Source organism: Phodopus roborovskii, unplaced genomic scaffold, assembly GCF_943737965.1.
Source record: "Phodopus roborovskii unplaced genomic scaffold, PHOROB, whole genome shotgun sequence".
NCBI classification, from domain to species: Eukaryota; Metazoa; Chordata; class Mammalia; order Rodentia; family Cricetidae; genus Phodopus; species Phodopus roborovskii.
Genome location: NW_026126407.1, coordinates 42,950,364 through 42,964,899, shown reverse-complemented (window position 1 = coordinate 42,964,899; position 14,536 = coordinate 42,950,364). Strand labels below are relative to the sequence as shown.

The 14,536-nt window shown below is 46.0% G+C and overlaps 1 protein-coding gene across 1 annotated transcript in view; it reads left to right on the top strand.

Annotated features, from left to right (window-relative positions):
- The window catches only part of Slit3 (slit guidance ligand 3), a 561,683-nt gene that overhangs the window by 442,531 nt on the left and 104,616 nt on the right, over positions 1 to 14,536 (top strand). The window contains exons 9-10 of the mRNA XM_051180959.1: positions 2,430 to 2,574; positions 12,235 to 12,306. Of these exons, the coding sequence (XP_051036916.1) occupies positions 2,430 to 2,574; positions 12,235 to 12,306 (217 nt within the window). The remainder of the gene's footprint in view (positions 1 to 2,429; positions 2,575 to 12,234; positions 12,307 to 14,536) is intronic.

The following is a 14,536-nucleotide window of genomic DNA, read 5'->3' as shown; positions in this document are numbered from 1 at the left end:
GATGTGAGAACTGTGTTGCTCCATGGTTCTGTGATCTTAGGTAGTTTCTTTAACCTTTGTATTTTTCAGCTTCTTCATCAGTGTAATGGGAATGACAGAGGCAGAGGTTGGATTGCAGGTTCATTGAGGATCAAGTAGTATCATATATTCAGGGCATTAAATGCAGCTTAGTCTTCATCTCTTAGGCGTTGTTGCTGTTATAAGAAAGGTGGACATTCTTGGTGGACCCATCCTAGACCAAAGCCAGGGATCTCTGTCCATCTGGGCAGACAAGCATGGGCCTTGCAACTTTAGAGCATATTTAGTTTGCCAGTTAAGAGAAGAGCAAAAATGAAGTGACAGCTGGGCACTAGGAGCAGACCTGTGTGGTCAGAGTAGGCAAGATCACTAATCCACTACTGTGCCTGTGCCCCACAGTCACAGCAACACTCCTGAGGAGAGGTTTAGCTGGACACCATTCCTGCCTCATCCTCTCCATCCTCATGCTCCCGGTATGGGAAACCCTGATGTCTCTGTCATGTAAGCAAGGGCTGGTGTGTCTGTTGCCCCATGCACCGCTCTACTGTGCCTCAAGACACCAGGCTACGTACTGGGTAAAGGGCTTGGCCAGCACTGAACAGCAGTAGGAAGAGTGAACATCAGATTGAAACCTGGAACCTGGAATGTTTAAACAATGAGGTACTGGCCTCCCCACAGTAGTGTGATGAATGCCTGCCTGGGAAGCTGCCAACTCAGGGTGCTGAGGAGGCTATAATTACCCTTGGGTTTTTTTTTCTCTGTGTAATTAAAGGTGTTATTAGTGACCTGGTTAAGGAATCTTTTTTTTTTTTTTTTTTTTTTTTTTTTTTTTGCCTTGACAACATACCTTGAAACAAAGTGTATACTGCCAGCTGACTCAGAACCACCCATGGAAGACCCAGCCTGTTCCAAGGGGACTGCTACCTGAGTCTGCTTTAAATTAATTTATTTCAACATAGAAGTCAGAGGGGAACCTTTGAAAAACTCCATGTCACATGCTTCTGTTGCCAACAGGAGACCTTGAATTTGATGTCCACCCCCTCCCCATTTCTGAGGCATACTCTGCAAGTAATATTTTGCCTGATCAAAAGAGGGTCCATCATCAGATCCTTCTGGCTGAATGGGTGGAGTTGGCAGACTCAGACCAACATTTCCCCTACAGAAGGTGTGGAAGTTCTCCTAGCTTAATCGTGTACATTTATTCCTTGATGTAGAAAGCCTGGTCTAGCAGTTTTCCTTGGGGAAAGTCATCTACACTTCAGAAGCCCTGGAATCCGAGGCCAGCTGTTCCCAGGCCTTCTCTTACTGGTGAGGGTGATAGGATGAGTCCCTCCATGCTGGACCCTCTGTATGCTTTGCAGGAAGAAGTGAGAATAAAACACACCTCTAGGTATACCACGCCTACCACATCCCTTGTTCTGAAGCCCAGGTGGCTTAGCAGCTCCACTGAGGGTCTCAGGATTCCTGTCTTCCCAGCTCCCCATCTGTGGAGATGGGAGCAGAAAGGCTTGGCTCTCAGACAATTGGAGGCAACAAAAGACCCAACAGCAATGACCCCGATTCTAGGAAGCCCTCACCCTGTCAGCCATCCCTCTAAACATGTGGAAATGAAAATTTTTTCCAGTGTCCTTAAGACATTTCTATGTGTTTCTTGCATTTAGGGCTTGACGTGACTACCAAAGAAAGTTGTGGGGGTTCTTGAGGATTCTTTGAATCCTGAATTGTGTTAGTAGCAAAATCTTCCTGTTTGCTTTTCAAACTAAACTCCTGAGATACTGTCTGTTTGGGCTCTTAATCACATTTCAGTGCACACTGGTTCTCAGCTTAAACAGAATGGAGAGCTGATTCCAAACAATATGGTGACTTGCTTGCCTCTTACCTAGTAAGTTTAACTTGACTTTTCCCCAGACATAAAGCCAGTTAAATATGGCTTGGATGTCACTTCTGGTCAATAAACTGATATTTTGACAAAATCAATGCTGATTGGGGGAAATTCTGCCACATTTTAGCCCTGTACTTGATTGTGACACCAGTAACTTTCAATTCTAGAGTGGAAGTTGTGTCTGCCATCAGCATCTCGCCACCAGATATAAACAAAAACTCCAAGGTATCACTCAGGTGCTGGCCGTGTGTGTCCTTTGGATTCTGATGGCATAGTCCCATATGTGGTACATGCTCAGAACTCCTCTTTCTATAAGCAGCAACATGATGGGATAATGGAGCAGTTGTGGTGACCCACAAGCAGTGGGGCCAAGGCAACAACCTCTCTGTGTCTCCCAGAAGAGAGGGATGCCCACTGATGGTAATTCACCAGATTGCTTATCAGCTTCCTTGGGAAGCTGATCAGGAGGCTCAATGCCAGGAAGCTCCTAGCTCTAACATGAATTGACTGTTCTGTTCTGGCTCCACAGGTCCCCACTCCTCCGAGGCTCCATCCTGCAATGCCAACTCCCTGTCCTGCCCTTCTGCTTGCACATGCAGTAATAACATCGTGGACTGCCGAGGGAAGGGGTTGACAGAGATCCCTGCCAACCTACCAGAGAGCATCGTGGAAATGTAAGTGCCCATTTGCCATTCCTCCATCCCTAGTTAGCTGACCTCTCTGACTCAGCCAGTCCCTCAGTAGACTATCAGAATGTTGAGCTGGTAAGTGTGGCCATTGAAAACACTCAGGAAAACCTCTTCTCTAGGCTTCTAGTTTTCATTGGTATAGTGACTCTGAGGTCAAGAACGTGGACTCAAGAATAGTGTCATCAAGCTACAGCCCATAGGAGATACACCTCATATCTAAGTTACAAATAAAGTTTTACTGGGACACATGTGTCCCTGTTGATTTGTACTGTCTTTGGCTGGTCCCATGGGGGCAGTATGGAGTAATTATGACCAAAGATCACATAGTGCTCACAGCCTAAAATGTTTCTGCCTGGTCTTCTTCAGCAAGCTGTGGATAGAGTATGACTGGCTAGCTGGCTGGTTGGCTGGCATTTGGCAAACTAGTTCTCCATGTTTTCTTTGGTTTTCTCACCAGTGATAATCTGATATATAAATTTCAGTGGACCTTAGTGAAAGCAAGATGAAATACTGTGTGTGAGCACTTGGTGAAGGCCTCCAGACAGGGGCAAGGGGCTCTACAGTAGTGGTGGTAGCAGAAGGAAAATGCTGAACCGGTTTCACAGCTCTTTATCATTCCTATGAGACCTTTGTCCTTTAGATTAGCTCTTCAGGTAGAGAGGCAAGATTGTGTGTCCATGCATGTATACAAAAGTGAGACTGCCGGAAGATGTGTCCACATGGCTCAACCTTGTTCATCTTCCCTCGTGAATCAGAAAACAGCCATTGTCTCATTCTAGGATGAGTAAAATATCAGTCAGCATTGGCCTCGAGCCAGCTCTTAAAGGCTCACAGTTACTTTCATTTCCTGTCTTTACTGTTAGCACACGATGGAGGCTTCTAAACATGGGATGAAATCCCTCAAAATCAAAGTCATAGATTCCCCTGCCTCTCAGCTGCATAGTGGCCTCCTCCTCCCCGTTTACACCCTTCTGTTCTCACCTCAGTCCAGTATGAGGTCGGTTCACCACTTCATTTATTTGTGTGTTTGTGTGGCAGTTTGTCTGTGCTTGGAGAGTCACAGCAACAAACAATGTAGACAAGATGTCTGCCTTCATGGCCTGTGTATTCTAAAGAGATCAAATAATAAAGTATATGTCAAAAAGTGGCCGGGATGTGGAGAAAATGCAGGAGGGGAAAGGAGCAGAAGCAGGCAAAGTGGCTAACAAATGTGACTTCTGAAGTAAGATTGGTAGATGGGGACATGTCGCATGCAAAGGTCCTGAGGTGCAAGTCTGGCATACCAGGAGGCCATTGTGACAGAAACAGAGGAAACAAGGGGGGAGTAGGAGTTTAGGTCAGAGGGGAAGTAGGGGGCCAGATTGTGGGGTAGCTTGAGAACTTTGGTCGCACCCTGATTGAGATGGTGACCCACACAGCTCGCCGTAGTGGAGTCCTGGTTTGCTCTCCGTTCATCTACTACACCAGCTCTTCTCTGATTCTCTGCCCCAGCCCCAGAGGGCCCAGATTTGTCTATACCTTATCTCGGACAGGAGCTAGTGAGTAGGGAGGGCTTTTTGTTATCCACGCCCTGTGAGGCCATCACGCATGCTTCCCACTGCCTTCTAGCAGTAGGTTGGTCATGGTGTACCACCATAGCTGTCCACACTGCTGTGCCCTAGACCTAGAGAGCGCCCTCTCCTGGAGTTTGCAGAGCCCTGGCTCACCTCTCCCACTTCTGGCTTCTTCCTCTTGTCCATCCGTCCCTGCTTTTCTCTTCCTGTGTTACTTCCCTTTATCATTGGCTCCCTTTTCTTCCCCCAGCCCCATGACCTTCCCACATCTCTCCCACGGCCCTGTCTGTCATCCTCTGCCTTGTAGTTAGTTCTATGCTCTTCTTTCTCGGAGGCCTCTGCCCATGGCAGGTGGGCCTTTGGCCCTCCAAGTGTGAGAGGTGAGAACACCTGGCCACTGTCACACCCTTGCAGATTGAGTGGCTCGGCCCAGTCTTCAGCTCTTCCCTTCCACCTTCCAGGGTTTGTATCCTGTTCTCTGGCACCCAGAGGCCTTCCTCTTGGCCAAGACACTAACTCAGCTGAAAGGAAGAGCCCAAGTTAAACCGTCAGGCTGTATCCAGGGAAGCTGCCCCATCCACTCTGTCTCCCCTCCTTTCCAGCTTCCCATATTCCCCAAGTGTGGGCCCTACAGGTCGGCTCAGGTCTCCAGAAGTTCAAAACTGCAGGCACATACATTAAAAGTGTACCCTTTACCAGCCAGTCTACACCCAGGTGACTGAACTCTCATTTGGACATTGACAGTTAAAACAAACATTGACAAACAAGGATGCTAATTATGAGACGATTGCTGAGTTTTTAACCACTTTAAGTTAAAGGGATAAAGTCAAGAACAATGTGGTGGCTTCTTTATTGAGCAAAAACGTCATTTTAAAACAGCATCCTTTAAACTTCCAGACTTCCTTCTTTTTAGCTATTATCAAAACTTCCATTTATTTTATAAAACAGTGGGCATTGCAGACAGGGTATGTGTATGTATTATAAAATACTCATACATACAGATTTCCTTGTCTGGACAATTTGTTTTAAAAAAAAATCTGTAATGACCTAGTTTATAAAATCAGAAAGTCTAGGAATGGACAGCCCAGATAGGGTGTTTCCATAGATGAACGTCAACCATATGGTGGTTAAGGTGGTATGCTCCAGCAGACCCCATCACAACCTGAGGTTAAGGTAGTATGCTCCAGCAGATATGCTCCTAGGAAGCATTGCCTAGGAGACACCTACTGAACAGGAGCCTCCATGAAGACAGTCCGTTCTTTTGAGAGGTTTGAGTCGAGGATTGATTGTAGACAGAGGCTAGCCACATACTGTGTGACTTGAACTTGAGAGTATCTCATCTTCATGCAAATGTATGCAGACATGGTAATAAGGTTTCCCCTGCTTATTGGGCACCCACCGTCTACCAGATGGATCACACAGGACTTCTCTCACTGCGCTTGCCTCATTCTCCTCTGTCATGAACCGAGCTGAGAGATTAAAGCAGATGAATTAAGTTCCCGTGGTTCAGGGGAGTAGTTGGAATGACGATGTGTAAGAGAGACTATGCAGTAGGGAACACCAGCAGTGCCTAGCCTTGGAGACCTGTGTGTTAGCCCAAAGTCTCTGAGGCAGCTAAAGTATATCCTTGTAGTGATGATAGAATGCCAGCAGGTGAGGGATGAAAGGAGGGAAGGGGGTTGAAACAGCGGGGTGCAGCTCAGTAGAGGTGTATTTGATTTATCAGCCCAGAGATGTTGGTGCCTGGCTTTCTCTTTAATACCAAGAATTCTGCCTCTTACCCATGGCCATCTAGAATCCAGATTCACATCTCCCCACTTAGGAATGCTTGGCAGACTCCCCACTTCCTTTTTCTGTATCCGTAGCCACTGCTGATTCTTTTAAATCGTCTTAACCTTGGGAAACAGTCCACACTCCCAACATTTGGAAGGAGTGCCTATCTCTCATGCAAAGCAAGCTGGCAGAATCCTTCAGATATTTTTTTTCCAGAGAAGTGTGTGCTGGTCTCCTCGAATGCCAGAGCCAATTTCTCTAAAAATAACTTTCTTCCAGAAAACCCATAGTGAGAGGGTTTGCTGTAAATTTTCCTCGAAATTCGGTTTCCATCAAGGGCACTGTTCATGTAGCTCCCTGGTGTTTCTCTGAACTGGCTCCGGCCTCCAGCCAAGAAAGATTCAAGGAAGAACCAGAGGCCCCACACACTTCTGCTCTTGGTCTGCAGACTCCCTCCTGGGCCTTCAAATGCTCCAGAGGGACCATCTGTATGACGAGTACCTTCTGATTCTCAGCTTCATCTCTTCTACGTTCCCAAATCCCCGTGTGTCATCTCAGATATCTTGTGTTCTTTACTGTGAAAGGAAACCTGATTTGATGGGAAAGGCTGTAGATGGGCTTCAGCATGAAGCTGTAAGTTTGAAAGGAACAGAGGCCCCAACATCAACCTCATGATCAGCTGACATGAGAAGAAACTGGCTTAGCTACACTTAAGGCTTACAAAAATTGTGTAATTAAAAACAAAATGACCAGCCGAACAGCCAGAACACTCCAGATATCAGAAATCTTGGATACTTAGATGTTTGAGAGTACTAGATTTCCGAGGCACTGGCCTGGGTGGGGGTGGAGATGGGATTTGGAGATGGGAGCAGATGCTGGCTACATGAAGAAGGTGATCAGGACCCAGGATGGTTCAGAGCCTTGGGGTTAGCCATCCTACACTTGAATCCTGCTTTTGTCTCTGACTTCAGGCACATTTCTTAACATCTCATGTCTAATCCCCTTTTAGTAGATGCAGGATATCATAACTTCCTAAAGACTTTCTGTGGCGCTTGAGTCCATAACCTGGAGGGTTAGCAGTGTTTGGAAGTTACTAAAAACGGAACATGAAACGCAAAACCCTGTTCACATATGTGACATGCTAGCATGATTTAGTCTCAAATTACTACACTGTTTGTTTTATTTTCTTAAGATTAAAGAATGTCCTCTGTGGGCATCTGCACACATCTACACACACATTCCATAAGAAGAGTAACTCTGGCACTGTACCTGTACCCACCTCTGTGTTCCATAGGCAATGCCAGCTGTTTGCAGACAGTCCATTAGAGATGTAGTATGTCGGATTTGCCCACATTCCTCATTTTTGCTGTAGACCCAACATAGGAATTAAGTGGAAGAGACTACACCTCATTGCTAAGAGCAAACATAAAGAAAGGGTCTGACAAAGCTCGACTCAGGATACACCTTGAAAGGTACTAAGATCAGTCTCAAGAACTGAACTTCTGAACTCAGATGTCTCAGGACAACTTGGGAAACAAACATGAGATTTCCTTCCTTCCCCAGGGTCTGGATAGCCTAACAACAGTTGCCCAGTCAAAGCCCTAAGGACATGACTTAGTCCATGAAGTGCCTGATGCTCAGGCGTGAGGATCCGAGTTCAGAGCCTCACAAGCCACATAAAAAGTAGGACACGGGGCATGGATAGCAGTGTGTGCCTATAGCCCCAGCCTCAGGAAGCAGCCAAAACAGGCAAATCCCTGGAGCTCATTGATCAGTCAGCCTAGCTGAATGAATGGCTTCAGGTTCAGGTTCAGTGAGAGACTGGTCCAATAATAAAGGTGGAGCTCGATGGAGAAAGAGACCCAGTACCAACTTCCAAATGCATGTGCATACATAATACGTATACATGTATATCAGAGACAGACCGGGGGGGGGGGAGAGTAGGGAGGGAGGAAAGGAGGGAGGGAGGGAGGGAAACAGGAGGAACTAAGAGTACTGACAGTTAAGAAACTCTTACCTGGAAAGGACTGAAAGAATACAGTTTCTTTATTTCCTATCCCCGAGATAGTAGAGGCTAGAGTTAAGGAGCCAGGAACTTGGGTCACATCAGTCAGGCTTCCATTCATCAGCTACTGGTCTTGGGCAAAATGACTTCTTGGACCATTCCCATAACCCAGTGTAGCTGCACTGCATGTTTCATGGCACTGTAGAAAGGAACAGGTGAGCCAGTGTATGGAGGGCATCCTGTCTGACATTCAAAAGCCCTTGATGAATGCTAGATGTTCATCATACCAACATTGCTGCCAGTACCACCAGTATCTCAACATGGCCCCAGATTCTCCTTTATAGGGCGACTTATAGGCGCACCCCCATACTGGACAAAGCCATGCATTCTTTCTGCCATCATGGTGACTTACGAATTGCCAGAAATATATCGCGTTCAGCCGCATGTTTGCAAATGACATATCATTAAGGGAGCACCTGAGGAACTAAGGCAGATTAGTATAGTGCAGAAATGGCTGAAATCCCCCATCAGATGTTCCCATTGTTTTTGCTGGTGCAGGAAGATGTTTGTATGTTTGATTTGTATGTTTGTTTTTATGCTAGCTCTATTAAATCTGTTTGCAGCCTGAAGAACGTTTGCCAGACAAAGCAAAACACATGTGCCAGTTATGAGAGCCCTAAAACAGCTGTTGGCTTCAGACATAGCCTGAAATGTGACAGATTTTGCTAATGCTTTGGCTTCTTTTTGGTCTTTACAATGGAGCATTTTAACTGGGAGACTGGATCATTGTCTTCTTGTTCCAAGCTGTAGGACAGGTGACATATTCAACCTTCTCAAGGTCCTTGCTCTGTGAGACTATGTACCCATGTGCATCCACATGTGCATATCCATACCTTGACAGGAGGGCCATTTTCCCTGCAGATGAGTTGGCAAGGACTAGGAGAATGGTGATTCAATAAAACCCAGTGGTTGAGAGTCAGGGCTTTGGAATCAGATGAACTTGAATTGAAACCCCTACTCTAGCTTCTCCTAACTTTACGCTAGTGTCTTTGTCTCTCTGAGCCTCAATTCTCTGGCATCTAAAGTAGGGTTGGGGAATCGTGGCTTGGCAGTGCATGCCTGTAATCCTAGTACTTGAATGGCTATAATAGGAAGAACATACGTTCTACTCCTGCCTGGGCTACATAAGATTGTGTTGTGAAAGGAGGAGGGAGGGAGAGAATGGAGGTGGTAATAACTTATAGATGCACCTCACAGATGTGTAGATATTAAGTTTGACATGCAATGTAAGATTCTAAGTGCAGTGGATGATCTCGATACACTTGTTAGTTCTTAATGTTATTATCCTTCCCCCCCCTTTTTTAAGGGACACAGGCAATTCACCACTACCCCACCACCATCAAAGAGGTCTCACTGCCTCCTGAGCATGCCATGCCTTTGACACTCTCTTAAGGGTCCATTGGGAGGCTGAGAAATAACAGAGAAAACTCATTCCCAGCATAAGAAAGTCTGAGGATTGCAGGATGCAAGCCAAGGTCTCTGCCAGGGTAATCTTTTATGCAAACCTCACTCCCTAGTACTCCGATATGCATGTTATATATACGTGGGTGGGGTACTTCCAGAAACTACGTGAAATTCCTAATCCTCAGATACTCAAATCCATTATATAAAATGAATATAAACTATGAATGTCTTCTCAACTACTCATAGTATCTTATAGTGTCAATACTATGTAACTAGACTGTATTGCCTAGGAAATAATGGCCAGAGTCTATCCATGTTGAATAAGATGCCTTTTTATGAATTTACAAAAAAAACATGGTTGGATCTGTAGACATGGAGCCCATGGATCCAGAGAGCTAGAGTGTAGTCACATCTCTGTCCCATCAGCACTGAGAGCTTGTCCACTGAGAATGTACATCCATGATGTCAGTGGGTCCTCATACCTCAGACTTTCCCGTGACTTTGAGACAGCCTCTGTTTACCCTTTTTCATAAGTAAGGTGACCAAAGGATAGAAACAGGGCTCATCAATTCCACCACTAACTAGATTTACTATTTCTGACAAGCTGTTGGGTCCCTCGAGGTTCCCTTTGCCTTGTCTACAAATGGGCCAGTACAGCTTGCCTCATACATGCAAGGATTCCCAGAAATAATAGACATAAGCAACACAACTCCATAAATGATGGTTCACCTTGATTATATGGTAGCAGTGCAATTCAGTCCTGTGATTCAGCTCTGTCAACAGATTCTTAAAAGTCCTTGAGGTCCGGTGCCACATCCTGCTCATTGGAGCACCCCTCCCTTAGTACTCCCCAAAGTGGAGGCTCCTTGATTATAAGTTATACAGATAGATAACATAACTTGTACCCAACATTGCTTCATTTACATAGGCTTCTAGTTTCAGCAAAAAAAAAAAAAAAAAAGGAAAAGGGTTACTCTCCTTGTAGGTGATGGTTCTATCCGTAGGCAGCAAACCATGGAATCCCTTTCCTGAGTGGCAAGTGACTAACAGGATGTCTGGAGAGCTTGCATTGTCCCAGAGATCCACGGAGCTATTGCCTTGGCTGAGAAATCCCTGCTGAACCCTCCACTCAGTTGGAAAATGAGAATGTCCTTGGGAAGTCTGTCAAGACAGCCTCTGTGGGTGGCTGTATCCAGTAGCCCATGGTCTCCGAGTCACTCTGGCAAGCTTTGGTGACTCACCAGCAGTCGGTCAGCCAACCAGGCCTCCGTCCAGCCTGCCTCTGACTACAGTCCCAGGAAAGTGCCCTCCCCACCCCCTCTAGCAGGGCACAAAGACATCGCTAACAGACCGTGGCAGTCTCATTTGTAAACCGTGTTCATCCGGCAGCCAAGAATGATCTGTCCTGATGCTCCCTCTCCTCTTGCCCGCCCTTCCTCTTCAGGCTCCCACTCGTTCCCCCTTCCTTTTGCCTAGAGAGTGATTTGTCTATGTTATGGGTAGGCCTGACAAACCATTCCACATTAGCAGCTGAGATGTTGTTTGAAATGGGAAAATTGCTGGCAAACTGCTCCATTAGTGGTTCCAGTAACAAATACTCTGTTCCCCCAATGAAGATGAGACCGTGGAGGCACAAATTAATACGACTGTCTCCCCCACTCTGCGATGGGGATTACTCTTAGAGATGAATGGGTCCTCCTTGCCAGAAGTGTGCATCCACTAGACATAGCCTCTGAGGAAGCTGGTCCCTCCCCTCTCTCCACATATCCCCTTCCAAACATATTCTCTCTCTCTCTCTCTCTCTCTCTCTCTCTCTCTCTCTCTCTCTGTGTGTGTGTGTGTGTGTGTGTGTGTGTGTGTGTCTGTGTGTGTCTGTGTGTGTCTGTGTGTGTGTGTGTGTTTCCAGCTGAGGATTTGGGGAGCAGCCATGCCAAATGAGGAGCTGATAAAAGATCTGCACCTCAGGGAGAAGAGAGATGGATGGGGATGAGGTACTGAGTCCTCAGCCTGGGCTCAGGTGTCATTTATCATCTGTAATAGAGCATCCCACCTGCCGCTCATGCCTGTCTCCCACTACACCGGCTCTTAGTGGTGGGAAGACATTTGAGAGATGAAATAATAAGACTGGAAAGGCTCACTTACTCCCCATGGCCCCTTCTCTTCCCAGGAAGTTCTGGGCTCTGGGCCTGCAGCATTTCCTATTATTTCCAGAGTCCTAAGACTAAACGCATTTGTGAAAGTTCATATGATGTATATGGTACACATTCCAGCAGCAACTCAGGGGTCCAACCTGGGCCCTGCAGCTTTCAGGCTCTCAGGGAACCAGTCTAAGGCATGTCCTACTGAAAGCTTGAAGACTTTAAGTCTGTCCTGCCACAATATGAAAACTGCCAAAGATGAAGTCAGCTGCCAACAGTTCTGCCCATTAGCTCTGTGGTTGAGATGTCAACTAAATAGTGACATGGTTCCATGGCAGGGAAACACAACTGTCCTGTGGTCTATCTCTTTCTTCCTTCTCTTTGTGACATCGACCTTTTCAACACTTTGCTTGGTTGCTTCCTACAGCATTCTGCCTCCAAAGGCAACTGGTGATAGGCAAGCATCGAAGCTCCTGTATCCTTTCCAGCATTCTTAACAGCTCTTGGGCCCTGGGATGAGGCTCTGCAGGCCAACAGCTGAATACTGTGGCTACTGCATTGTTCTCCTGCAACAGAGACACATGCTTTGTGCCCTTGTGCTTTGTGCTAAGAGATGCCATCCTGTCCTCCAGGCCAGAGAATACAGTAACCCCTCAGTGGTCCCTTGGTGATAAGTGGTTGGTTAATGACTATTCTCTGCTCTGTTCTCCAGACGCCTAGAACAGAACTCCATCAAATCCATTCCTGCAGGAGCCTTCACCCAGTACAAGAAACTGAAGCGAATGTGAGTTTCCCTTGGGAAGACTTTACTGGAATGTTTCAGTGGGAGGGTAGATGCGTGGAGGGAGGGCTTTGCAGGGTGTAGTAGATCATGTCCACTCCTCTCAGACAAGGCTAGGCTATGAAGGTGTGTGAGCTTCAGCATGTAGAGTTGTGAAGCTCTCTGACCAGAGAAAAGTGAAGTGATCCTTATGAGAAGCAGGCGAGCTAGCCCACCCCCAGAGCCACACCGGCCAGCTTTAATGCCCTTGGCTTTGGTGATACTGACAGCAGTATGACAGTGGCTTCACATCTTCCTGTACTGCCATCATTCACATTCCCACAAACATACCTGCACTTATGAAGAGCTGCTACATTCCAGAGTCTGGATGGCGCCATCAACAAAAATGAAAGTTGCATTCATGGAGACTCTTCAGTTGGGAGAGCACAAAAAAATAAGGAATTGAATATCAGAATTCAGTAAGGTGTCCTAGGCAATAGTAAGGCATGGAAATTGTGTGTAGTAGTTCACAGCTGGTGAAGAGGAGTAAGCAAGGGAGATTTGGCATGGGGATTGTTGGGAGGTGCAGGTAAAGGCTAGGTCACATGAGCACCTGAGGCCACAGTAAAGGCTTTCCCTTCTAAGTGACATATGTTAGCCCTGGAGGTTATGCCCAACATATGGTTTAAAATTGCAGTCATATGAATTGACCGTGGTCAAACCCAGCATCCCCAGAACCATAGTTACTGATCCCACATCCACCACTATATCCTGCTGGTGATGTTGGCATGCTATAGCCTCCCCCCCACACACACACACACCACGGCAGCCTGAGACTGCACTCCCGCATCATCTCTGCCATGGGGAAACAATATCAATCTCATGATGACATTAAGCCTTAACTGTGAGTTACTCAGCATGGAAGTATGTGAAGAAACAAAAATGGGATTCAGAAATGACCTATCACAGAGTTTATGATCCCAGAGGAATTCTAGCTGGAGAGATGACTCAGTGGTTAGGAGCACTAACTTCTCTTTCAGAGGACCCAGGTTCAATTCCCAGCACCAATATGGCAGCTCACACGTATCTGTTCCAAGGGAACCAATACCCTCACACTAGACATATATGTAGGCATTAAATGCAATTTTAAAAAAAGATTCTAAAGGGAGACCCCGTTTCCCTTTTCCATGTTGGAAGGCCATTAACCTAACCTAGTACTCAGTGTGCTGTTTTCATTCCACCAGAGAATGAAAAATATGCATGGACTCCATCCTGCTTTTCCTTGCATTTCAGGCCTGTTTGCTGATTTCCCCTGAATGGGAGGGGCTAGCATCAACAAGATCTACTGATTCCTTTCATGTCAAAAATAAATATGCCCATGAAACAGTGGCATTAATAGCCTTACCCTCTGATCCCAGGAAGCCAACTTCCCATCTCCCTGGAAAGCCAAAGCAAACAGGATTTTCTCCTAGTGCCATTCCAAAAGTGGAAGCCAAAATAACAAGCCAGCTCACAGCACTGGCTTCTCCCCTCTCTTTGGCAGCATCCTTTCTAGAAGATCTGTATAAATATAGGCCTTAATATTTAAAATCTCGGGTCATTAATCTCTCAGCATCCCTGCTTCTCTGGCTCACTTTCCATGTGTCCCCCCCCCAAATTCATTTTTAAAGCCCACAGTGATTATGCACCCAGGTAGTAATTTTGGTGAAAAATGACAAGTTCAGTGACTGCCCTCAACCTATAGCTCCTGCATGATTTAAGTCCCTGTTCTAATTTTTTTGTGAAGTCCAGGTAATTTAGAGCTTGGCTGTGTTTTACTGTCTTTCTCCATCCTATTGGAGTTGCCACAATTGGCACATTCAAAATTCATAAGACCTTATCAGTCATGACCTGGAGAGTGAATTTAATTTTTGATCACTCCTGATGCCACTGGTATTTATTGTGATGCCCCTCAAAGGGGTGGGAAGAGGAAAAAGAATCTGCTTAAACTTTTTTGACCAAGAGAATTTCAGAAATATACACTGTTGCTTAATGGTGTGGGCTCAGGTAAGTCTCAGTTGCAAATAGATTGCAGACCCTAATCATGTTTCCCTCCTAGGTGACCATGAATAGTTTATACATAATATTTAACAGGAAGAAATGTCCCCTCTCAGTTATGACTGAACACATCCTAGTCCCTCTTTAAAAATAGAATTACCCATGAATCATTGGCTCCACTCTTACCTATTTCTAATGATCACTCTAATATTAATAA